General features: G+C 46.9%; 1 protein-coding gene across 3 annotated transcripts in view; it reads left to right on the forward strand.

Moving 5' to 3' along the window:
- EPRS1 (glutamyl-prolyl-tRNA synthetase 1) overlaps positions 1 to 26,206 on the forward strand; it is a 488,457-nt gene that overhangs the window by 329,885 nt on the left and 132,366 nt on the right. For all 3 annotated transcript variants that reach the window (XM_069233874.1, XM_069233875.1, XM_069233876.1), the window contains 2 exons: positions 16,778 to 16,857; positions 17,113 to 17,214. In XM_069233874.1, coding sequence (XP_069089975.1) covers positions 16,778 to 16,857; positions 17,113 to 17,214 — 182 coding nt within the window. The remainder of the gene's footprint in view (positions 1 to 16,777; positions 16,858 to 17,112; positions 17,215 to 26,206) is intronic.

Here is a 26,206-nt window from a genome sequence, read left to right on the forward strand (position 1 = left end):
GATTATATTCTACTTAACTAATTGACGGATACCTGATAAGGCCATGTCTGACTAGGAGAGAAAGGGTTTATTAAGATCCTGTAAAACCTCTGGTAGAATAAGGTTGCACTCTGAAGACCCTCACCAGAACTGCTTATGCTGCCTTTATCCAGACCACTTTGCAAGGTATGTCGCACCTTTTCTTCCAAAACCCTGAAGGATAAGGCAGATTGTTGATATGGCTGCAAAAACTTAAATCTAGAGATAATCCTGTCTCTGATTCGGAGAGTGACGATTCCTCTACATCTTCCAGCAGATCACAAAATAGAGTGAGGTCTTCTCAGTGAAGGTCCTCCTCAGAGCAGCCATGAAAAGCCTACAAAAAAACTACCTCAGGGTCTTACAAAGGCCACAGCCCTTCTTAACCTCCTCACAAACTCTCCTCAAAAGGTGAAAGAGGACATTTGAGCAGTTAAAGGGCTAGAAAATCATCTGTGCCTCCTACTAAGCCATCTCACTCCTTGAAGAAGCCTTCCTCTGCTCCTCCAGTCAACAGACTACATATAAAATCCACACCGTCGTCGATGACTAGATCTGTCCCAACCAGCGATGACTGTTTCTTTACCAGCCTGACTAACTTTCCGACGATGTCGAGTTACCCACCATTGACGAAGACAACATCGACTACATCATCGTCAACGAACACTTTTACTACCACATCGTCCACAATGGTAACTTTGGTATCTTCGTTGCCATCATCATCCACAATGACCTTGTCCCCGGTAACCTTCACCACAAAGCCGTCAATGGTTAAAATATCTTCAACGACGATGGCAGCATCGACGAGTGCTCCTTTCATGCCGGTGATGAAGTCGTCTACAACACCTTTGACGAGAAAAAATACACAAAAGGCTGGAAACTACAAAAATTATACCAGAGCATACCTCTCCAAATAAAATGACCCCTTTAATACCAGCCCACCTTCTTGAGGGTGACAACGAATCGGATGATGAGGGTCCATTTGCAACAGCACACAGTCTCTCACAGTTAAACGTAAAGTACCAAGAGGAAGACGACTAGTATAGTGAAGCTTATGACCCGCAATACTATGCACATGAACAACTATATCAAGAGGGGCTTTATATGCCAAATACATTAATAACTGACTTGCAGGCAATGTTAGCCGACTATAGAAGGTGTTTTTCAGCTACAGAAGTACAGTCTCCGCCACTATCATCTCTAAATACTCAGGTAGCCACCCCGCATCAGAAGCCTACCACTTTATCTTTGGCAAATTTACTCATGCCTGATAGGATCCTACCATAAGACACTGATATATCTGAAGGAGAACAAGAGGAAAGCGAGCTCCTCGACAACCAATAGGAGTGGGACAAATATATAATTCCAACCCCACCTTTGCCTTCACCCTCAAAGGTAGACTCTCCAGAGGACGTTGGAGGATTCCATAATCGTATGGAAAGGGCTGCTAAACGATTTGCACTTCCCATGTCATCCACGCAAATCGATTGTTTTCTCTATGACTTTAAGGAGCCATTCCAAAAATCAGTGCGCTCCATGCCAATAGTCAATTACATATGGGAAGAAGGTTTGAAAGCCATGCAAAACCCCACGACAGTCACAGCAGTACTTCCTCACCTAGACAAGAAATATAAAGCACCTGAAGATGCCCCAGCATGCTTGACTGGTCACCCTCGCCCAGATTCGGTGGTAACACAAGCAGCACAGAGAAGATCCAAAAATCCCTCTACACCAATATCCGCACCTCCGGTTAAGGAAGGAAGACAATTGGACAATATCGACAAAAGATTCTCTTCAATGTCCAGTCTAATTGTAAGAGCGGCTGTAGGAAGTTGGCTCTGTATGTGCTATTTCAAAGTAAGGAATAGCATGCACAGAGTCCAAGGGTTCCCCTTAGAGGTAAAATAGTGGTAAAAATAGATAATACTAATGCTCTATTTTGTGGTAGTGTGGTCGAGCAGTAGGCTTATCCAAGGAGTAGTGTTAAGCATTTGTTGTACATACACATAGACAATAAATGAGGTACACACACTCGGAGACAAATCCAGCCAATAGGTTTTTGTATAGAAAAAATATCTTTTCTTAGTTTATTTTAAGAACCACAGGTTCAAATTCTACATGTAATATCTCATTCGAAAGGTATTGCAGGTAAGTACTTTAGGAACTTCAAATCATAAAAATTGCATGTATACTTTACAAGTTATTGACAAATAGCTGTTTTAAAAGTGGACACTTAGTGCAATTTTCACAGTTCCTGGGGGAGGTAAGTTTTTGTTAGTTTTACCAGGTAAGTAAGACACTTACAGGGTTCAGTTCTTGGTCCAAGGTAGCCCACCGTTGGGGGTTCAGAGCAACCCCAAAGTCACCACACCAGCAGCTCAGGGCCGGTCAGGTGCAGAGTTCAAAGTGGTGCCCAAAACACATAGGCTAGAATGGAGAGAAGGGGGTGCCCCGGTTCCGGTCTGCTTGCAGGTAAGTACCCGCGTCTTCGGAGGGCAGACCAGGGGGGTTTTGTAGGGCACCGGGGGGGGACACAAGCCCACACAGAAATTTCACCCTCAGCGGCGCGGGGGCGGCCGGGTGCAGTGTAGAAACAAGCGTTGGGTTCGCAATGTTAGTCTATGAGAGATCTCGGGATCTCTTCAGCGCTGCAGGCAGGCAAGGGGGGGATTCCTCGGGGAAACCTCCACTTGGGCAAGGGAGAGGGACTCCTGGGGGTCACTTCTCCAGTGAAAGTCCGGTCCTTCAGGTCCTGGGGGCTGCGGGTGCAGGGTCTCTCCCAGGCGTCGGGACTTTAGGTTCAAAGAGTCGCGGTCAGGGGAAGCCTCGGGATTCCCTCTGCAGGCGGCGCTGTGGGGGCTCAGGGGGGACAGGTTTTGGTACTCACAGTATCAGAGTAGTCCTGGGGTCCCTCCTGAGGTGTTGGGTCGCCACCAGCCGAGTCGGGGTCGCCGGGTGCAGTGTTGCAAGTCTCACGCTTCTTGCGGGGAGCTTGCAGGGTTCTTTAAAGCTGCTGGAAACAAAGTTGCAGCTTTTCTTGGAGCAGGTCCGCTGTCCTCGGGAGTTTCTTGTCTTTTCGAAGCAGGGGCAGTCCTCAGAGGATGTCGAGGTCGCTGGTCCCTTTGGAAGGCGTCGCTGGAGCAGGATCTTTGGAAGGCAGGAGACAGGCCGGTGAGTTTCTGGAGCCAAGGCAGTTGTCGTCTTCTGGTCTTCCTCTGCAGGGGTTTTTCAGCTAGGCAGTCCTTCTTCTTGTAGTTGCAGGAATCTGATTTTCTAGGGTTCAGGGTAGCCCTTAAATACTAAATTTAAGGGCGTGTTTAGGTCTGGGGGGTTAGTAGCCAATGGCTACTAGCCCTGAGGGTGGGTACACCCTCTTTGTGCCTCCTCCCAAGGGGAGGGGGTCACAATCCTAACCCTATTGGGGGAATCCTCCATCTGCAAGATGGAGGATTTCTAAAAGTCAGAGTCACCTCAGCTCAGGACACCTTAGGGGCTGTCCTGACTGGCCAGTGACTCCTCCTTGTTGCTTTCTTTGTTCCCTCCAGCCTTGCCGCCAAAAGTGGGGGCCGTGGCCGGAGGGGGCGGGCAACTCCACTAAGCTGGAGTGCCCTGCTGGGCTGTGACAAAGGGGTGAGCCTTTGAGGCTCACCGCCAGGTGTCACAGCTCCTGCCTGGGGGAGGTGTTAGCATCTCCACCCAGTGCAGGCTTTGTTACTGGCCTCAGAGTGACAAAGGCACTCTCCCCATGGGGCCAGCAACATGTCTCTGGTGTGGCAGGCTGCTGGAACTAGTCAGCCTACACAGACAGTCGGTTAAGTTTCAGGGGGCACCTCTAAGGTGCCCTCTGTGGTGTATTTTACAATAAAATGTACACTGGCATCAGTGTGCATTTATTGTGCTGAGAAGTTTGATACCAAACTTCCCAGTTTTCAGTGTAGCCATTATGGTGCTGTGGAGTTCGTGTTTGACAGACTCCCAGACCATATACTCTTATGGCTACCCTGCACTTACAATGTCTAAGGTTTTGCTTAGACACTGTAGGGGCACAGTGCTCATGCACTGGTACCCTCACCTATGGTATAGTGCACCCTGCCTTAGGGCTGTAAGGCCTGCTAGAGGGGTGTCTTACCTATACTGCATAGGCAGTGAGAGGCTGGCATGGCACCCTGAGGGGAGTGCCATGTCGAATTACTCGTTTTGTTCTCACTAGCACACACAAGCTGGCAAGCAGGGTGTCTGTGCTGAGTGAGGGGTCTCTAGGGTGGCATAAGACATGCTGCAGCCCTTAGAGACCTTCCTTGGCATCAGGGCCCTTGGTACTAGAAGTACCAGTTACAAGGGACTTATCTGAATGCCAGGGTGTGCCAATTGTGGATACAATGGTACATTTTAGGTGAAGGAACACTGGTGCTGGGGCCTGGTTAGCAGGGTCCCAGCACTCTTCTCAGTCAAGTCAGCATCAGTATCAGGCAAAAAGTGGGGGGTAACTGCAACAGGGAGCCATTTCTTTACACAAGCCCCCCCCAGCCCACAGGCCAGGAGACTCAGCCCAAGCTGGGAGAGTCTTCCTAGTCTGTCAGGCGAGGAAGAGTAGGAGAAATAGGCTGGTTAGTTGCAGGGCCTACTCTGCCTTACATCCTTCTGTTCAGGTCATTCCCTTTGGGGAACTGACCTACTTCCACAGTGATAGGACCTAGTCTGAATTGCCTCTTGTCTGCCTCTTCAATGTCTCCACCCATTCTTTCTATTTTGGTCTTAGAGGTATCCACCTCTGCTAACTTTATCTTGGCCAGGGTTACCCCTAGCTTACCCAGAGAGGTTACCCAGAGCTGGAGTAACCCCACCATGACCAATAGGGTCAGGGGGCCTAACTTGCTATTTGGCATGGGGTCAGACCACCATGCTAAGGATAGTGCAGCCATAAAGGCTAACACCCAGCAGAGGCCACTGACAGCTGTCAGTGCCCAGAACCACACCTTTAGCTCTTCACCTAAAAGGGAAGGGGCTAAGTTACAGGCTTCTTTGGGTTCAGGTTGCCTGTCTGCTGTATTGGAGTGGGGGGTTACCACATCTTGTAGTAAACACCCTTCTTCCACTCTTTCTTCTGTTAGCTGAGGAGCCACCCACTCAGGTTTAACAGTTGCCTGACTAGCCAGGACTTCTTGTGGGTCAGGTTGGACTTTATCAGGGCCATTTTTGGAGTTCTCCCCTACTGGAGCAGAATCTCCTTGGCTTGCTGTAACCTTGGCTAAAGGTTGTCCACCCTTCCTACTCTGTTTTCTTTTCTTCTTCTTCTGGGGCCTGCTTGCATTTACTGCAGAGGCAGGACTTCCAGAATCCTTGGGAGAGGGCTGGCACTGGACCAGTTCCTCTCTTGAGCTCTGACTAACCTCTGGGTAGTCATTTCCAAGGAGACAATCAAGGGGGAGGTCTGTACTGACTACTACCCTTCTCCAGCTAAGAGTGCCACCCACTTCTATGGGCACTAAAGCCACAGGCCTCTTAGTGACCCTGTCTAGGCTAACTCTTACCCTGGCAGTCTCACCTGGGATGTACTGGTTTGAGAGCACCAGCCTGTCATGCACAATAGTGTGACTGGCACAAGTGTCTCTCAGGGCAGTGGTTGGGATTCCATTCACCAGTAGGTGGTGGAAGTGTCTACTTCCCTCTGGAATCTCCAACTCACCTGTTGGGCCCTGTTTCCAGTTGAAGGCTAGGAAGACCTCCTCATCTGAGGAGTCATCTCCCATGGCTACACTGGTTACCCCAGGAATTTTGTTCTGGGGTTTGTTTTTGGGACAAGAAGTGTCCTTGGTGTGGTGCCCAGACTGTTTACAGTGGTGGCACCATGCCTTAGTGGCATCCCAGTTCTTACCCTGGTACCCACCTTTGTTTTGGGTTGTGTCCTGGGGCCCACCCACCGGTTCTGGTTTTTGGGGGCCTACAGGGGACTCTTTCTCTTTGTTTCTAGTGTTACCCACTCTCTCCTGGGGAGTTTTTGTAACCCCTTTCTTTTGGTCACCCCCAGTGGAAGTTTTGGTTACCCTAGTCTTGACCCAGTGGTCTGCCTTCTTTCCCAATTCTTGGGGAGAAATTGGACCTAGGTCTACCAGATACTGATGCAACTTTTCATTGAAGCAGTTACTTAAAATGTGTTCTTTCATAAACAAATTATAAAGCCCAACATAGTCACACACTTCATTTCCAGTTAACCAACCATCTAGTGTTTTTACTGAGTAGTCTACAAAATCAACCCAGGTCTGGCTCGAGGATTTTTGAGCCCCCCTGAATCTAATTCTATACTCCTCAGTGGAGAATCCAAAGCCCTCAATCAGGGTACCCTTCATGAGGTCATAGGATTCTGCATCTTTTCCAGAGAGTGTGAGGAGTCTATCCCTACACTTTCCAGTGAACATTTCCCAAAGGAGAGCACCCCAGTGAGATCTGTTCACTTTTCTGGTTACACAAGCCCTCTCAAAAGCTGTGAACCATTTGGTGATGTCATCACCATCTTCATATTTTGTTACAATCCCTTTGGGGATTTTTAGGATGTCAGGAGAATCTCTGACCCTATTTAAGTTGCTGCCACCATTGATGGGACCTAGGCCCATCTCTTTTCTTTCCCTTTCTATGGCTAGGAGCTGCTTTTCCAAAGCCAATCTTTTGACCATCCTGGCTAACAGGGGGTCATCCTCACTGAGAGCATCCTCAGTGATTTCAGAAATGCTGGACCCTCCTGTGAGGGAAGCAACATTTCTGACTATCATTTTTGGAGACAGGGCTTGAGAGGCCCTGGTCTCCCTATTTAGGACTGGAAGGGGGGAATTGCCCTCCAAGTCACTAATTTCTTCCTCTGTGAAGTCATCCTCAGAGGGGTTGGCTTTTTCAAACTCTGCCAACAGCTCCTGGAGCTGAATTTTGGTAGGTCTGGAGCCAATGGTTATTTTCTTTATATTACAGAGAGACCTTAGCTCCCTCATCTTAAGATGGAGGTAAGGTGTGGTGTCGAGTTCCACCACATTCATCTCTGTATCAGACATTATTCTGCTAAGAGTTGGAATACTTTTTAAAGAATCTAAAACTGTTTCTAGAATCTAATTTCAAACTTTTAACAAACTTTTAAACTCTAAAAGACAATGCTAAACAGGGACTTAACACACAAGGCCCTAGCAGGACTTTTAAGAATTTAGAAAAATTTAAAATTGCAAAAATGAATTTCTAATGACAATTTTGGAATTTGTCGTGTGATCAGGTATTGGCTGAGTAGTCCAGCAAATGCAAAGTCTTGTACCCCACCGCTGATCCACCAATGTCGGAAGTTGGCTCTGTATGTGCTATTTCAAAGTAAGGAATAGCATGCACAGAGTCCAAGGGTTCCCCTTAGAGGTAAAATAGTGGTAAAAATAGATAATACTAATGCTCTATTTTGTGGTAGTGTGGTCGAGCAGTAGGCTTATCCAAGGAGTAGTGTTAAGCATTTGTTGTACATACACATAGACAATAAATGAGGTACACACACTCAGAGACAAATCCAGCCAATAGGTTTTTGTATAGAAAAATATATTTTCTTAGTTTATTTTAAGAACCACAGGTTCAAATTCTACATGTAATATCTCATTCGAAAGGTATTGCAGGTAAGTACTTTAGGAACTTCAAATCATAAAAATTGCATGTATACTTTACAAGTTATTGACAAATAGCTGTTTTAAAAGTGGACACTTAGTGCAATTTTCACAGTTCCTGGGGGAGGTAAGTTTTTGTTAGTTTTACCAGGTAAGTAAGACACTTACAGGGTTCAGTTCTTGGTCCAAGGTAGCCCACTGTTGGGGGTTCAGAGCAACCCCAAAGTCACCACACCAGCAGCTCAGGGCCGGTCAGGTGCAGAGTTCAAAGTGGTGCCCAAAACACATAGGCTAGAATGGAGAGAAGGGGGTGCCCCGGTTCCGGTCTGCTTGCAGGTAAGTACCCGCGTCTTCGGAGGGCAGACCAGGGGGGTTTTGTAGGGCACCGGGGGGGACACAAGCCCACACAGAAATTTCACCCTCAGCGGCGCGGGGGCGGCCGGGTGCAGTGTAGAAACAAGCGTCGGGTTCGCAATGTTAGTCTATGAGAGATCTCGGGATCTCTTCAGCGCTGCAGGCAGGCAAGGGGGGGATTCCTCGGGGAAACCTCCACTTGGGCAAGGGAGAGGGACTCCTGGGGGTCACTTCTCCAGTGAAAGTCCGGTCCTTCAGGTCCTGGGGGCTGCGGGTGCAGGGTCTCTCCCAGGCGTCGGGACTTTAGGTTCAAAGAGTCGCGGTCAGGGGAAGCCTCGGGATTCCCTCTGCAGGCGGCGCTGTGGGGGCTCAGGGGGGACAGGTTTTGGTACTCACAGTATCAGAGTAGTCCTGGGGTCCCTCCTGAGGTGTTGGGTCGCCACCAGCCGAGTCGGGGTCGCCGGGTGCAGTGTTGCAAGTCTCACGCTTCTTGCGGGGAGCTTGCAGGGTTCTTTAAAGCTGCTGGAAACAAAGTTGCAGCTTTTCTTGGAGCAGGTCCGCTGTCCTCGGGAGTTTCTTGTCTTTTCGAAGCAGGGGCAGTCCTCAGAGGATGTCGAGGTCGCTGGTCCCTTTGGAAGGCGTCGCTGGAGCAGGATCTTTGGAAGGCAGGAGACAGGCCGGTGAGTTTCTGGAGCCAAGGCAGTTGTCGTCTTCTGGTCTTCCTCTGCAGGGGTTTTTCAGCTAGGCAGTCCTTCTTCTTGTAGTTGCAGGAATCTGATTTTCTAGGGTTCAGGGTAGCCCTTAAATACTAAATTTAAGGGCGTGTTTAGGTCTGGGGGGTTAGTAGCCAATGGCTACTAGCCCTGAGGGTGGGTACACCCTCTTTGTGCCTCCTCCCAAGGGGAGGGGGTCACAATCCTAACCCTATTGGGGGAATCCTCCATCTGCAAGATGGAGGATTTCTAAAAGTCAGAGTCACCTCAGCTCAGGACACCTTAGGGGCTGTCCTGACTGGCCCGTGACTCCTCCTTGTTGCTTTCTTTGTTCCCTCAAGCCTTGCCGCCAAAAGTGGGGGCCGTGGCCGGAGGGGGCGGGCAACTCCACTAAGCTGGAGTGCCCTGCTGGGCTGTGACAAAGGGGTGAGCCTTTGAGGCTCACCGCCAGGTGTCACAGCTCCTGCCTGGGGGAGGTGTTAGCATCTCCACCCAGTGCAGGCTTTGTTACTGGCCTCAGAGTGACAAAGGCACTCTCCCCATGGGGCCAGCAACATGTCTCTGGTGTGGTAGGCTGCTGGAACTAGTCAGCCTACACAGACAGTCGGTTAAGTTTCAGAGGGCACCTCTAAGGTGCCCTCTGTGGTGTATTTTACAATAAAATGTACACTGGCATCAGTGTGCATTTATTGTGCTGAGAAGTTTGATACCAAACTTCCCAGTTTTCAGTGTAGCCATTATGGTGCTGTGGAGTTCGTGTTTGACAGACTCCCAGACCATATACTCTTATGGCTACCCTGCACTTACAATGTCTAAGGTTTTGCTTAGACACTGTAGGGGCACAGTGCTCATGCACTGGTACCCTCACCTATGGTATAGTGCACCCTGCCTTAGGGCTGTAAGGCCTGCTAGAGGGGTGTCTTACCTATACTGCATAGGCAGTGAGAGGCTGGCATGGCACCCTGAGGGGAGTGCCATGTCGACTTACTCATTTTGTTCTCAACCAGCACACACAGGCTTGTAAGCAGTGTGTCTGTGCTGAGTGAGGGGTCTCTAGGGTGGCATAAGACATGCTGCAGCCCTTAGAGACCTTCCTTGGCATCAGGGCCCTTGGTACTAGAAGTACCAGTTACAAGGGACTTATCTGAATGCCAGGGTGTGCCAATTGTGGATACAATGGTACATTTTAGGTGAAGGAACACTGGTGCTGGGGCCTGGTTAGCAGGGTCCCAGCACTCTTCTCAGTCAAGTCAGCATCAGTATCAGGCAAAAAGTGGGGGGTAACTGCAACAGGGAGCCATTTCTTTACAGCGGCTAACTCCCTTGTGGTTTTAACTAAATATGACAGGCAATTATGGTTGGACATCGCCCCATATATTGAGCAACTGCCGAGGGGCAAAAAACTAGAAACTAAAGATATTGCATGAAGGGGAACGCACATCAGCAGAAATAATTGACTGTGCAATGGACATATCGACTACTGCATTTCGTCAACGTACAGGGGCTTTTGTCCTCGGAAGACCAGGTTGGCTAACGGCCACATCAGCAGTCAGTAAAATCTGACACAGACTGCAAAATCTTTGGAAATGCTGCAATTTTGAAAGTCTTCCTTTCGTGGCACGAGAGGACGTGGGATTCCTTCATATAGAGGAGGCTATCAGCAGTTTAGATATCCATCTTTCTCATCCACCTCACAACAATTTCGCTAGCAATATTCCCAAAGGCAACCTCTGCAAGCGGCTTACAGTAGGGCTACCTCCAGAAGATGCCCAGCTAAGGACTCAGCTCGGAGATTATGATGTATCCAGGCTTTGACTACCCCCAAACATCTACCTCTAAACAGGGGAGGGGGGATTTCAATATTTCTCCAGCAATGGCAAACCATAACATCGGACCAGTGGGACACTGTTATGTGGCTTGGAATGTCTGGGATGTCACATGGAACCTGGTGACATCGCACAGATACGAGAGCGTCAGATGTTCGTTGGGGTTTCCAGCATAGGCTGCGTTTGTGCCCTGTGCCCTTTGTTTTGATATCTCATACTTTGATCTTCAATGTAAATAAATCTTTTATTGGAGAGAAACTACGGATGAATCTTTTCAATGTGACGAAGAGGATTTAAACGGCGCTGATCAACTAACTGCTTTTCTAATAGTTGCCTTGGGACTCGCACTTACGTTTACAACTACTTCTGTGAGTGTTTGTGGGGGCACATGACTTAATTTTTTTTTTTCTTCATCATCCCGGCAGGCTGTTTCTGGGTGTTTACCTACCTGTTTAACAATTAAAGTGTGCAGTAACGTTTTCTGCACGCATTTGCAGCGCACGAGGCTATGAATTGTTGAACTTTGAAAGCGCACAGTAATGTTTTCGGCACGCGCGCCCGCTGGAAGTTCACGACGGGATTAGCTAATTATTGAAAGACTGCACGTGCGTCTTCATATGTAATTCAGCGCGTATTTACAAGACTGCCTGAAGTTTTATTAACTGGATAGAAACAGACTTACAGAATTTGTAGCAGCTTCTTGGTGGACACTTTTTTTTTTTTTTGTTTCTCTTCGGTGCTGGGCTTGCCAGAAAATTGGTTTAGATTTTTTTAAGGTCCATATCATATTTTACCATCATACATGATCTATTTTGTAGTCATGGTTGACCATCTATCGAGATGGGTTGAAATGGAATCTGTAAATTTTCCAACTACCCAAAAGTGTTATCAGTTGTTTAAAACAAAGTTTTCATCCGTGAAGGTTTTCCTGAACAGATTTTGACTGATAATAGAGTGCAATTTGTTTCAACAGAAATGCTTCAATTTTTAAACAAATGTGGCATTAAACACATTAGAACTCCACTGTATCATCCACAAAGCAATGGAATGGTAGACGATTTATCCATGTTCTAGTATATTTGTATTTAAGCTGCATATAGGAGCAATATGTCAGTGGATCAAGCTATTAAACATCTGATTTGGTCCTATCGTACTACACCACACGTGGCCACCGGCAAGAGTCCATTTGAACTTATGAGAGGTAGAATTGCAGCAACAGAGCTTTGTCCTTTTTGGATGATCAAGTTGTTTCAAGATGGGAGTTATTTGAAAGAAACCTGGCGTACTGCTAAAAACAATTCCGATTATGAGGGAAAGAAGAGGGTGAGTGCAATGAGATAGTTGTAGAAAGTTGCATGTAGGAGATTGGGTGAGAGTGAAAAGTCCCATATTAGTTAGGAAAGGTTTGTCTAAATTTAAGGATCCCCAACAAATTCATGACATTTGCAGGAATGCTGCTAAGCTTTCTGACGGTACTTGGTGGAATATCACACGGTTAGCTCTGGATCCCAAAATGCAGATACAGAGAAATTTTAATCCACCTATTTGTGATAGCAATCAACCCGTTGATGTTAACTCTACCCGTGAATGAAAAGGTGATAAGAGAGGTGTGAGATTTAGTTATAAACCTACAAAATTTCAAGATTGTCATGTATTGATACTCTTGGAAAATTATTTATTTTCACAATGTTATGTAAATAATATTATGTAAATATGTTATGACATGTATTAAGTTTTTAGATTTCCTTTGTATTTGGTTCTTTTGTTGTTTCTTATTAAAGTTAAGGTTTAGTCTTAAGAGGGGGAGGAGTGTTATGATGTGGCTTTGAATGTCTGGGATGTCACACAGAACCTGGTGCCATCCCACAGACATGAGCGTCAGATGTTCTTTGGGGTTTCCAGCGTAGGCTGTGTTTGTGCTCTGTGCCCTTTGTTTGATATCTCATACTTTGATCTTCTGTGTAAATAAACATTTTACTGGAGAGAAACTACGAATGAGTCTTTTCAGACTGGCAACTGGTCAAGTGTGGACACATGCTGGAGTTTGTCCAAATACCTCTTTTCAGTCCTCCTCGCAAGACTTCTCCAAAGTATCTGCACCAACTCAAGATGGAGATCAACAAAATGCTTCTAAATCGGGCAATATAAAAACCAGGGAAAGGATTTTACTCCAGATTCTTCCTCAGTCGCAAGAAATGGAAATAACTGGAGACCGATCCTCGATCTCAGAGGGTTAAACACCTATTTAAAAAGCAATTTTTTTGCATAACTCTCCAGGACATCCTTCTCCGGTTGAACCACAGAGATTTTGTCTAACCTAATCCTGAAGGACACATACTTCCGCATCCCAATTCATCCAGCCCACACACAGTACCTGAGATTCATGGTAGCCGGAAGCCATTTCCAAATTTGAGTCCTTCCGTTCGGCCTAAAATTGGCTCCCAGGAGATTCACGAAGTGCCTAGCACCTATTTCGGCTTTTCTCAAGAGAAGAAAGCATCAAGTATTCCCATACTTCGACGATTGGCTGATAAAAGCCAACATCTTCTAAGCAGCACGCAGTTCAACAGCTTATGTCGAACTATAAATTGGGAGAAGTCCAAGCTGCAACCATCATGCACGATCACTTTTCTAGGGGCAAACCTTAACACTCAATCCAGCATAGCCTGCCCCACTGAGGAAAGACTAGTATCTCTATTAAAGTCAGTGCAAAGAAAATAATCTATTTCAGTACACCTTTACAAGTCTTTATTGGGGATGATGTCTTTATGCAGCCTTCTAGTTCCATTTTGCAGACTCAAAATGCGCCCCCTCCTAGAACAACTCAGTCTGCAGTGGGTTCAGGTCTCAGGAAGCTTCGAAGACCACATTAAGATCACTCTGGGTATCACCAAAGCTGGCCATCACCAAAGCATCATCTTTCCATCAGCCTCTCATTTCATCATCAGCCAGCCTCATGGGTTACGACCACAGCCGGTTGGGGAGTGTTTTTGTAGGACCTGCAAATAAGTGGCAAATGGCAACCACTGTTTTGAACAATGCACATCAGTCTACTAGATCTAAAAGCAGTTCACCTGGCCCGTCATGCGTTCCTCCCAAAGATAGCCAATTCAGAGGTGTTAATAAGAACAGACACTACCACTACAATGCATTACCTCAACAAATGGAGGGGCACAAGATCCCTGCCTCTCTCCAAGGAAGCTCGGGAGATATGGGATTGGGTCATGCAGCATGGAATACTACTGACAGCAGTTCATCTCCCAGGGACAAGATAGCAGACTCAGAAGACTAAAATCAGTCTGTCACAAATGGGAACTGGACCAGTCCACGGTCACCCACATTTTCTCAGTGGGGAACACCCAACCTCGACCTCTTCACTGGCTGGTCAAACACCAAATGCCAATACTACGCAAGTTGGCATCACCAATGGGGAACATGGGGGGAATGCGTTTTCCATGGCATTGGCGGAATCTTTGCCTCTGCTTTTCCGCCAATTCCTTTGGTCTCGAGGGTCCGAACCAAAACGGAGAGGGAACCATGTACACTGATATTAATAGCCCCATACTGGCCTTGCCAGCATTGGTTCACAGAGCTTCTTCTTTTCTCAGTGAAACCTTGCATCTCACTGAAAATATCTCCACATCTGCTGACAATAAACAGGCAAGTCTTGCTTCTGAATCCTCAATCAATGCAATTATTAGCATGGCTGCTGAGCACCATGAGTTCGCACATCTAGACATCCAGCAGGAGTGCAGATTTATACAGTCAGGGGCCAGAGCAATTAGCACCAATAAAACGTATTCATGTAATGGAAGAGGTTCTGTTTATGGTGCCAACAGGAACAGGTTGATCCTATTTCCTCATCACCGGGGCAAATATTGCCTTATTTTTTGCATCAGGCACACTCTGGTCTTGCCCACTCCTACATAAGGGTTCACCTTGTGGCTATCCCGTCTTTTAGACGATCATGTTCTTCACCTTGTTTATGGTCCTCCAGGTTAATTAAGCGATTTCTAAAGGGGCTTTTCAGAGTTTTTCCACCCTTCACACCTCCTCCTCCCTTCTGGAATCTCAGCATTGTTCTTGTGAAAGTCATGATGCAACCATTTGAGCCAATCTATAGAGCTTCTATGAAATTTATTTCCTGGAAAGCAGCTCTCATCATTGCTCTAACGTCAGTCAGGCAAGTCAGTGAGGTCCACCACTGTCTATCCAAGATATTTTTTTTTTACAGAATAAACAGGATAAGGTAATCTCATTAGACATTAAAAGATGCATACAATTCTATTTGGACAGGACCAAATCCTTTTGCAAAACCAGCCAGGTATTTGTGGCTCACAGCGCACCCAGACAGGGTCAACCACCCTCCAAACAGAGCATCACAACATGGATTTCTTCAGCAATCCGGTTTTGCCAGCAAGCAGTTGGCAAGCCACTGAAAGCCTCTGTTTGTGCTCACTCAGCACGTGCAGTATCCTCATCCGCAACACTGTTTGCAGGTGTGCCGCTCCATAACATTTGTAGGACAGCAACATGGAAAAGCTGCCACACATTTACCAGACATTACTGCCTGGATGCATTGTCTCAAGGAGAAGTAGCGGCGGTGCAGGCGATCCTGATAAATCTTTTCCAATAAAAGTGAGCTATAGCGCTTATCCCACCATTCTATATTCAGATTTGCACATCATCTATTTAAAAAAAAAAAAAAAAAAAAAAACGACTTGGGTGCAGTTTAAGTTCTTATAACAATTCTAATATCTAATGTTTAGAACTTTTTGATGTACATATGTTTATTTAAATATGTGATATTTATATATGTGACGCAGGGATGTGTGTTTTTCAATGTGCATCAATACTGCTTGCTACTCTGATTCAAGCATGTGAATCTATTAAAGGTGCAATACTGGAGTAAGAAAATTAGTTACCTACCTGAAACTATAGTTTTCCAGTATTGGAATCTTTCATAGAATCACATGTGACCCGCCCACGTCCACGGAGAAGCTCACCTTCACCTCCACCTCTCTTTTTACTGTTCTATCCTCTACGCACTTGTGCTTAGAAAATCTGAGGGGACTGGAGCTTCTCAGGAAGGTTCTAAAGGGTGGTGTTGCCTGATTGGTGGACTCTTTAGTTTGGTCCTCTTTCTTAAAATGACTCTGATAGAGTGCTAAACTGAGAGGCCTTAAGGGCCTTTAGGTTTAACCTATGTTACTACTACTTGATTAAAGGTACCAGGGACTTCCATCTCGATGACGGGGAATGATTTAAGCATGTGAATCTATGAAAGATTCCAATACTGGAAAGCTATAGTTACAGGTAATTAACTAATTTTGTTACCTGCAAATTCCTCACTGAACCTGCACATTCTGAAGGCCACATAAAAAGGTTGCAATTTAGATTGTTGCACTGCAGTTTGCTCACAATTCTTCAATGTGTTAATTAAGCAAAATCTCAGCAAATTTACTTATGTGACTACAAATTGTGAAACTTTTCCATCCCACGTGGTGAATTGTGAATGCAGGCGTCATGATATATGCACATGAATGCATTTATGCGGTGGCCACTTTAAAATGATTTGATGCCAAGATGGTTGTCTTGGGCTCACAAACATCTTGATGCACTTTGCATATGTCAGTATGTGCTTGTTGTGTTGATTTGTGTGATGTCGTATGAAATGTGCTCTTGCCGACCAGTTAAAATGGTCTGTACATAAAACTTGGAAACTTATGTCATCGTCGTTAAAGTACCTAGTGCTTTAAAATTCTCCTGTTTTTTTAATTTTTTTTTTAGGTAAACTCTACCACAGTGTGTCTTTTTGAGCAGGCTCCCTTGTGTGGTTCTCTTCCCCCTCCCGCCCTCTGTTGCTTAGGCCCACTCTCTGTTGTTTCTTGGGCCCTCCCACCCTCCATTGTTGCTTGGGTCCCCGAACCCGACGCTCACCCCCCCCCCCGTTGTTGCTTGGGACCCTCATTTCCTACCCATGCAGTTATATTAAATCATATTCTCCTTGCAAATAAGTATTCTTGTAGTCAGCATTACTTTTTTAAAGCGTAATCTTATTTGCTATAATAACCTCTGGCTACTGAAGTGCAATTTTGTTCTGATGTGTTTTGTTGCGTAGAATTCTCATATTAAAGAACCTTCTTAAATCGTTGTTATGTTTGCAAAGTTTAGTCTGCTTATTCATTGACAATTGCTTCCTGTGGTCAATGTTGGAGTTTTATTCTGATTTGTGTTTTTATAGTGATGTATCCTGCTTATGCAAGATGGGTGCAGTCACATCGAGACCTTCCTATCAAACTAAACCAGTGGTGTAATGTGGTGGTAGGTGAACACACTTTTTACCAGCATTGTAATTGTGTGATTTAATAAGAACAATTTACTTTTAGGTACTCTGAGATTGTTGCAGCATTGAGTGCAGTTTGTTAGGTTTATGAAGTCTGAAATTAAAATGTCTTTGATACACATGTTTATTCATAGTAGATTTAGGCAGAGGGTAATTGGTCAGTACTCTTTAGGATTGGAAATCCTTTTTGATTGTGAAATTCTGATTAAAAGGAATGCTTATCCTCTTTTCAGCGTTGGGAGTTCAAGCATCCTCAGCCTTTCCTACGCACACGTGAGTTCCTTTGGCAAGAAGGGCATACAGCATTCGCCACTTATGAAGAGGCAGCAGAGGAGGTAAGACTATTTAAAAAAAAAAAAAAAAAAAAAAAAACACACGCACAAAAAGTAAACTTGAAAAGGCAATACCTAATGTTACCCGTCACACTCTGACAGTCTGAGAGAAATGATGTAAGAATGAGGCTGAAACTTGAGTAACCACAGAGTGTGATTTAAACTACAAAGTCTGGATGCACCAGGGTAGGCTTCAATATAAAGAACTATGATGAGTTGTTTACTGAAGAAAAAAGGCTGACGATGGAGTGCTCATCCAGTGGAGGCTCAGCCCCCCAGAGCAACTGTCAGTCACATGTGCTGAGTGTGATTTTGACTTAGGTGCTTACTCATGGTTTCAAGACCTAATCAACAATCACTGCTGCTAGAAAATGTGCATTTTGGAACTTAATTTCTCCAGACCTCTGATGTGAAGTACTCTCACGGCATTCTTTCACACAGCTGGGTAGGATTTCTGATAAGGGATATTATATTTATTTTGCTGCAAAAACTATCATCTTGTGCCCTGAAATCTTGGGCACCTTAACAAGTCAACAACAAATTAATTAGGCAGCCTAGCAAACATAAACTTGATTACTCCAGTATTTGAACTTTCATAGATTCACATGCTTTAATCCTTCCCTGTTGTTGAGATGGGAGCCCCGGTATATCAAAACAGCTATACACATAGGCTACTGCAATGGAAAAAGGCCTAAATGCTTTCACTTTAGTAGCATATCCTTATCACTATGAGTAAAAAGGACCAAAGTGAGGCCAGCCAATCAGGCTTCCCCTCCCTCTAGAATCCTCCTGAGAGGAGCTCCCTTCCCTCCGATTTTCTACCGCACGTCGTGCTAGGGAGTCTCCATTGAGCTCTGCTCAGTCAAATCTTCATTGAAGTTCATTTCTACTATTTTTTCTTCAGAAAGGAGAATTTCCTACAGCAAGTAAGGCGTCATCTTCTTACTTACTTAAAGGAGCTCTATTTTGAGGAGAATTCATCATGTCTGATAAAGAAAAGTCTTTTCAGAGCCTGTAAGACCTGTGGGGGAAAAAAAGGCTTAACTTTGAAGACCCACACAAGGACTGCATTTATTGCCTTCTACCCTTACTATGTGGCCAAAGACTGCAAGGTTTGCAGGACCTTTTCCAACAAAACCCTCAAGGACAGAGAGGGTAGGCTACTAATTTGGCTCCAGAAGTTGAAGTCCAGATCTAATCCAGTGTAGTGAGGACTCTTCAACTTCCTCCAGAAAACCACAGAAAAGAGTTAGATCTCCTCAAGCCCACCACTCTGAGGTTCTATCTAAAAAGGCTCATAAAAAGACCATAAAAGAGTCTTCTAAAGCTGACAGTCCTTCCAGTTCTCCTTACAGGAGTTCTGTTTGTTCTAAAAGACACTCTAAAGAACGATCTGTCTCCTCTGAGCGCAGCAAAAGAGCCTTTCCTGAGCCTCCAACACCACCTCCTGTGGTGAAGCATGTCTTTAAGAGGCATTCTGAAAAATCTGCGACGACATAGTCAACGAGAGCACCGTCAATGGCAGTGTCTAAAGGTGCCTTTACAGCCTCGTCGTTGACTGCTACAACATCTACAGTCTCTACCGCAGCGCCTTCCTCATCGGCTATCATCTCAACGACGTCCTCGTTGACGGCATTTATGGTTGCTTCGCCCATCGCCTCTCCTTCATCGATGCTGCCGCCGGTGAGACCGTGTAGGAAGTTGGCTCTGTATGTACTATTTCAAAGTAAGAAATAGCATGCACAGAGTCGAAGGGTTCCCCTTTAGAGGTAAGATAGTGGCAAAAAGAGATAATTCTAATGCTCTATTTTGTGGAAGTGTGGTCGAGCTTATCAGAGGGTAGTGTTAAGCATTTGTTGTACACACACAGGCAATAAATGAGGAACACACACTCAAAAGACAATTCCAGGCCAATAGGTTTTTATATAGAAAAATATATTTTCTTAGTTTATTGTAAGAATCACAGGTTCAAGATTTACAAACAATTTTTTAAATGAAAGGTATTTCACTCCGGTATCTTAGGAACTTTGAATCATCACAATAGCATGTACAGTTTTGGCAAAAATGGCAATAAGCTATTTTAAAAATGGACACAGTGCAAAATTCAACATTTCCTGGGGGAGGTAAGTATTTGTTAGTTTCACAGGTAAGTAAAGCACTTACAGGGTTCAAAGTTGGGTCCAAAGTAGCCCACTGTTGGGGGGGGTTCAAGGCAACCCCAAAGGTACCACACCAGCAGCTCAGGGCCGGTGAGGTGCAGGGGTCAAAGTGGTGCCCAAAACACATAGGCTTCAATGGAAATAGGGGTGCCCCGGTTCCAGTCTGCCAGCAGGTAAGTACCCGCGACTTCGGAGAGCAGACCATGGGGGTTTTGTAGGGCACCGGGGGGACATAAGCAGGCACAGAAAGTACACTCTGCGCCACAGGGGCAGCCCGGTGCAGAGTGCAAACAGGCATCTGGTTTTCAATAGGTTTCAATGGGAGACCCAGGGGTCTCTTCAGCGATGCGGGGTGGGCCCATCAGGGTAGCCACCACCTGGGATAGGAAGAGGGCCGCCCGGGGGATCGCTCCTGCACTGGAGTTCGGATCCTTTAGGTCCTGGGGGCTGCGGGTGCAGTGTGTTTACCAGGCGTCGGGTTCTTTGAAGCAGGCAGTCGCGGTCAGGCGGAGCCTCTGGATTACCTCTGCAGGCGTCGCTGTGGGGGTTCCGGGGGGTCAACTATGGCTACTCACGGGCTCGCAGTCGCCGGGGAGTCCTCCCTGTAGGGTTAGTTTTGGGGGCCGGGGGCGTCTGGTGGAAAGTCTCACGCTTCCAGCGGGAAACGTGTGGTCTTTAAAAGTTGCTTCTTTGTTGCAATGTTGCAGTTTCTGTGGAACAGGGCCGCTGTCCTCGGAAGTTTCTTGGTCCTTTTAGATGCAGTGTAGTCCTCTGAGGCTTCAGAGGTCGCTGGACCCTGAGGGACGCGTCGTTGTTGCAGTTTTTCTTGAAGTGGGGAGACAGGCCAGTAGGGCTGGGGCCAAAGCAGTTGGTGTCTCCGTCTTCTCTGCAGGGCTTCAGGTCAGCAGTCCTCCTTCGTCTTCAGGTTGCAGGAACCTATCTTCCTAGGTTCTGGGGGCCCCTAAATACTCAATTTAGGGGTGTGTTTAGGTCTGGGAGGTTAGTAGCCAATGGCTACTAGCCCTGAGGGTGGCTACATCCTCTTTGTGCCTCCTCCCAAGGGTAGGGGGTCACATTCCTATCCCTATTGGGGGGATTCTCCATCTGCAAGATGGAGGATTCTTAAAAGTCAGAGTCACTACAGCTCAGGTTGCCTTAGGGGCCGTCCTGACTGGTCAGTGACTCCTCCTTGTTTTTCTCATTATCTCCTCTGGCCTTGCCGCCAAAAGTGGGGCCGTGGCCGGAGGGAGCGGGCAACTCCACTAGCTGGAATGCCCTGTGGTGCTGGAACAAAGAGGGTGAGCCTTTGAGGCTCAGCGCCAGGTGTTACAATTATAGTTCCAGCAGGGGGAGGTGAGAAGCATCTCCACCCAGTACAGGCTTTGTTCCTGGCCACAGAGTGACAAAGGCACTCTCCCCATGTGGCCAGCAACATGTCTGGTGTGTGGCAGGCTGGCAAAAACAGAAGCTGAAAAGTTGGCGTCCAATCTTAGACCTCAGGGATCTCAACACTTATCTCAAGAAACAATCATTCTGTATGATCACCCTATCAGACATTCTGTCCCTTCTAAATCCGGGGGATAAATGGCCACCCTCTATTTGCAGGACGCATATTTCCATATCCCTATTCACCCGTCCCACAGAAAGTACCTCAGATTTGCAGTAGCCAGAGACCATTTCCAGTTCAAAGTCTTACCCTTCAGCCTCAAATCGGCCCCCAGGATCTTCACCAAATGCTTGGCTCCAGTGGCAGCTTTCCTCAAAAGGCAGAACCATCAAGTCTTCCCGTATCTGGACGATGTGGTCAAATCCAGATCTCAGGTGCGGAAGTCCATGAGCGCTTGTATCAAGCTATTCATGAGCCTGGGTGTAATGGTCAATCGCGAAAAGTCAGCATTCCAACCCTTAAAGAGGAGAACTTTTTTAGGGGCAATACTAGACACTTCCACCAACAATGCAGCCCCTACAGAGGGCAAACAGAGAAACTCATATCCTTCGCGAGGCGTTTACAAAAAAGAAAGTAAGTTTCCGTACGCCTCTTCAAGTCCCTGTTGGGGATGATGTCCTCCTGCATTCCTCTGGTACCTTTCTGTCGTCTGAAAATTAGGCCCCTACAGGAGCAGTTAGATCTTCAGTGGACTCAATCCATGTTTTTTTTCGACCATATCAGAATAACGAAGCCCATGATATCCTCTCTAGCTTGGTGGACTCAGGTGTCTTAGCTAAGGGGGCTTTCTTTTCTTCTGCAGCAAGCACCTTGGGTGATAACTACGGATGCTTCTCTCGAGGGATGGGGCGCCTTCCTCCAGCACCTACGAGTCAGGGGCAAATGAAAGCCACATCAGGTCTTTCACATCAATTACCTCGAAGTGGAAGCTCGTTGTCTGGCGCTTTGCGCTTTTCTCCCAAAAATAGGAGGTTAATCGGTTCTTATCCGGACGGACAGGACAGCGACAATGTATTATATCAACAAGCAGGGAGGAACCAGGTCTCTGCTCTTGTCGAGAATCTCAGCGCATTTGGTCTATCAGTCACAAGGTAAACCTTTGAGCGGAACATGTCCCAGGCGCGCAGAACGTCATTGTGGATTCCCTGAGCAGATCCTGGTCGTCCAACCATGAATGGGAATTGGACCAAGGAGTCTTGAATCAAGTCTTCGCCCAATGGGGGAAACCGAACCTGGATCTCTTTGCCACCCTGCAGAATGCAAAATGCTGTTTCTTCGCAAGTCAGGATCAACATCGGGGCTCTTGGGGGAATGCGTTTTCCATGGCATGGTCAGGAATTTATGCTTATACTTTTCCTCCCATTCCCCTGATTCCAAGAGATGTGGTGAAGATCAAGATCGAACGTTACAAGCTCCTTCTGATTTCTCCGGCATGGCCTCGTCAGTTTTGGTATACGGGACTCCTTCATCTTTCGCAGAGCCACAGCATCCCTCAACCAGTTATACCCTCCCTGCTTACGATGAACGAGGGCCAGGTTCTCCACGCGGATCCGGCTTCACTTCACTTTGCAGCCTGGCTCCTGAACACCATGAGTTTGCGCATCTAGATATACCTTGGGATTGCAGAGCCATCCTCGCCAGAGCTACAGCTGAGAGTGCCAACAAATGTTATCTACTGAAGTGGAGTAGATTTTGCTCATGGTATGCACAAGTTCAACTGCATCCCTTTTCTTCAACACCGTAGCAGATAATACCTTATCTTCTACTCCTGGCCAGATCGGGTTTGGCAGTTTCCTCGATTAAGGTCCATCTGGCAGGGATTTCCCGTTATAGGCGTTCAGAGAACGTGCCTCCCCTGTGGTCGGCAAGGGTCATAAAACTGTTTCTTAAGGGTCTATTCAGGTCCTTTCCCCCAGTTCGGCCTCCTCCTCCATCATGGCATCTTAATTTGGTCTGGTCTCAATTAATGAAACCACAGTTAGAGCGAATCCACAAAGCGGATTTGAAGTTCCTATCCTGCAAGGTCTCTCTCCTTCTCATTCTCACCTCAGCCAGAAGAGTGAGCGCGATACAAGCATTCACTATCCAGGATCCTTTCTTACAATTCAAAAGGGATAAGGTAATTTTTGCGAACAAATCCAAAATTCATACCTAAGGTCCCGTCGGATTTTCATATAAACCAACCGGTGATACTGAAGTCATACTTTCCTAATCCATCTAAGCCAGCGGAGCAAGCTCTGCATTCTTTGGACGTTCAGAGGTGCCTAAAGTTTTATCTTGACAGAACTAAACAGTTTAGGCAGTCAAACCAACTTTTCGTGGCTTTCAGTGCTCCGCGTAAGGGTCGAGCATTATCTAAACAGGGAATTGCGAGATGGATGGCCTCTGCGATTAACTATTGTCATACAGCGGCTAAAAAACCCTTGCAGAATCCGGCGTGTGCACATTCTACAAGAACAATGGCGGCATCCATAGCACTTTTTGCTGGAGTGCCCATTCAGGACATCTGCAGGGCAGCCACATGGAAGTCAGTGCATACTTTTGCAAGGCATTACTGTTTGGAGGAAACTCAGCAAGGTGATATGGCAGTAGGACAAGCGGTGTTACGACATCTTTTCCAGTAACGGTGAGCTGTTGTATATCTTTATTCCTTTTTTCCCGCCAGCCCAGTTTAATTTGCGCACATTGTATAGGTTTGTTTCTTCCTTTACGGCTGTGATATTTCTTGTTTTGCCTACTCGGGGTAACGTTCTCTTGTCATATTTATTGCTTATCTAATTTGGTATATTATATATATGTATATGCATAAAACAGGTATACATATGGGTTGATGCTATACAATGTGCCTCATTAGTGCTTGCTATTCTGATTCAAGCATGTGAATCTATGAAAGGTCCAATACTGGAGTAAGAAAATAAGAGTTCGATGGCATCTGTCGCTGTAGATACGCATGTTCTGCAATAGCTCGCCATCTGGTGTTGGGCCGGAGTGTTACAAGTTGTTTTTCTTCGAAGAAGTCTTTCGAGTCACGGGACCGAGTGACTCCTCCTTTTGTCTCCATTGCGCATGGGCGTCGACTCCATCTTCGATTGTTTTTTTTCCGCCATCGGGTTCGGACGTGTTCCTGTCGCTCCGAGTTTCGGAACGGAAAAAATAGTTAATTTCGGAAGATTTTCGTCGGTATTGTTGCGTTCGGGATCGGCGTACTTAGATTCAACACCGCATCGAAGATCGAAGAGCTCCGGTGCCCTTCGGGGTAGTTTTTCGATCCTCCGTCGGGGCCTGGTCGGCCCGACCGCGTGCTGAAGAACGCCGATGGAACGGACCCCGTTCCGTTTCTGCCCCAAATGCCACAATAAATACCCCTACACAGACCAACACTTGGTCTGCAACCTGTGCCTGTCACCTGAGCACAGCGAAGACACCTGCGAGGCCTGTCGTGCGTTCCGGTCCAGAAAAACACTCCGAGACCGTCGAGCCAGAAGACTTCAAATGGCGTCCGCACCGACAGCCCAACGGGAGTTCGAGGAACAAGAAGAGGAAGGTACCTTCTCGATCCAAGACTCAGACTCCGAAGGATTCGACGATACACAAACCGTGAGTAAGACGTCGAAAACCACACAAAGAAACATTTACAAGGCCCAGGGGACGCCACTGCCACCAGGCCATGGCTCGACCCATAAATTCGGTGACCGACCGTCGGCACCGAAAAAGGCCCAAACAGTGCCGAGATCGTCCGACTCCGGTCGAGACACCGGCACGCAGCCTTCTCGGGACCGAGAAAGTGCTGGAGACAAGCCTCGACACCGAGATGCCGGTGTGGACACGGCTCGACGCCGAGACAGCGGCACCGAAACAGATCGACGCCGAGAGGTTTCGGCCCCGAAAAGGAAAAAAGTCACCTCGGAGCCGAAAAAACACGCAGACAAAGTTTCGATGCCGAAACAAACTGCAAGCGACCCAGCTTCAGGCTCTTATACAGAAGAGCACTCGCTAACCTCCCAAATGCAAAAGCATAGGTTTGAGGAAGAGCTACAAGCAACTGATGTGGACCATACGCAAAAGCGTATCTTCATTCAGCAGGGGACAGGAAAAATAAGCACCCTTCCCCCCATTAGGAGAAAGAGAAGGTTGGAGTTCCAGACGGAACAAGCACCACAACCAAAAGTGGTGAAAAGGGTTACACCACCACCCTCTCCTCCGCCCGTGATTAACGTTTCACCAGCACAAACGCCATCACACTCCCCAGCTCACACCACCATGAGCCAGGGTGACCAAGATCAGGACGCATGGGACCTATACGACGCCCCAGTGTCAGATAACAGCCCGGAGGCATACCCTACAAAACCATCTCCACCAGAAGACAGCACCGCGTACTCTCAGGTGGTGGCTAGAGCAGCACAATTTCACAACGTAAGCCTCCACTCAGAACAGGTCGAGGATGATTTCTTGTTCAACACACTCTCCTCCACCCACAGCTCCTACCAAAGCCTGCCTATGCTCCCTGGTATGCTCCGGCACGCAAAAGACATATTTAAGGACCCGGTCAAAAGTAGGGCAATCACACCAAGGGTGGAAAAAAAGTATAAGCCGCCTCCTACGGACCCGGTTTTCATCACAACACAGCTGCCACCAGACTCTGTTGTTGTAGGAGCAGCTAGGAAAAGGGCCAACTCTCACACATCTGGAGATGCACCACCCCCAGATAAAGAAAGCCGCAAGTTCGATGCAGCTGGTAAGAGAGTCGCAGCACAAGCTGCAAACCAGTGGCGCATCGCGAACTCCCAGGCACTACTTGCGCGCTATGACAGAGCCCACTGGGACGAGATGCAACATCTCATTGAACATCTGCCCAAAGACTTCCAAAATAGGGCAAAACAAGTGGTTGAGGAGGGACAGGCCATCTCCAACAACCAGATACGTTCCTCCATGGACGCTGCAGATACAGCTGCACGGACAATTAATACATCTGTAACTATCAGAAGGCATGCATGGCTCCGAACGTCTGGATTTAAACCAGAGATTCAACAAGCAGTTCTCAATATGCCTTTTAATGAAAAAGAACTGTTCGGTCCAGAAGTGGACACAGCGATTGAGAAACTCAAAAAAGATACGGACACTGCCAAAGCCATGGGCGCACTCTACTCCCCGCAGAGCAGAGGGAATTACAGCACATTCCGTAAAACGCCCTTTCGAAGGGGGTTTCGGGGTCAAAGCACACAAGCCAACACCTCACAAGCAACACCGTCCACTTACCAGGGACAGTATAGAGGAGGTTTTCGGGGACAATATAGAGGAGGGCAATTCCCTAGAAATAGAGGGAGATTTCAAAGCCCCAAAACCCCTACTACAAAACAATGACTCACATGTCACTCACCCCCTCCACACA

Source organism: Pleurodeles waltl, chromosome 5 (assembly GCF_031143425.1).
Source record: "Pleurodeles waltl isolate 20211129_DDA chromosome 5, aPleWal1.hap1.20221129, whole genome shotgun sequence".
NCBI classification, from domain to species: domain Eukaryota; kingdom Metazoa; phylum Chordata; class Amphibia; order Caudata; family Salamandridae; genus Pleurodeles; species Pleurodeles waltl.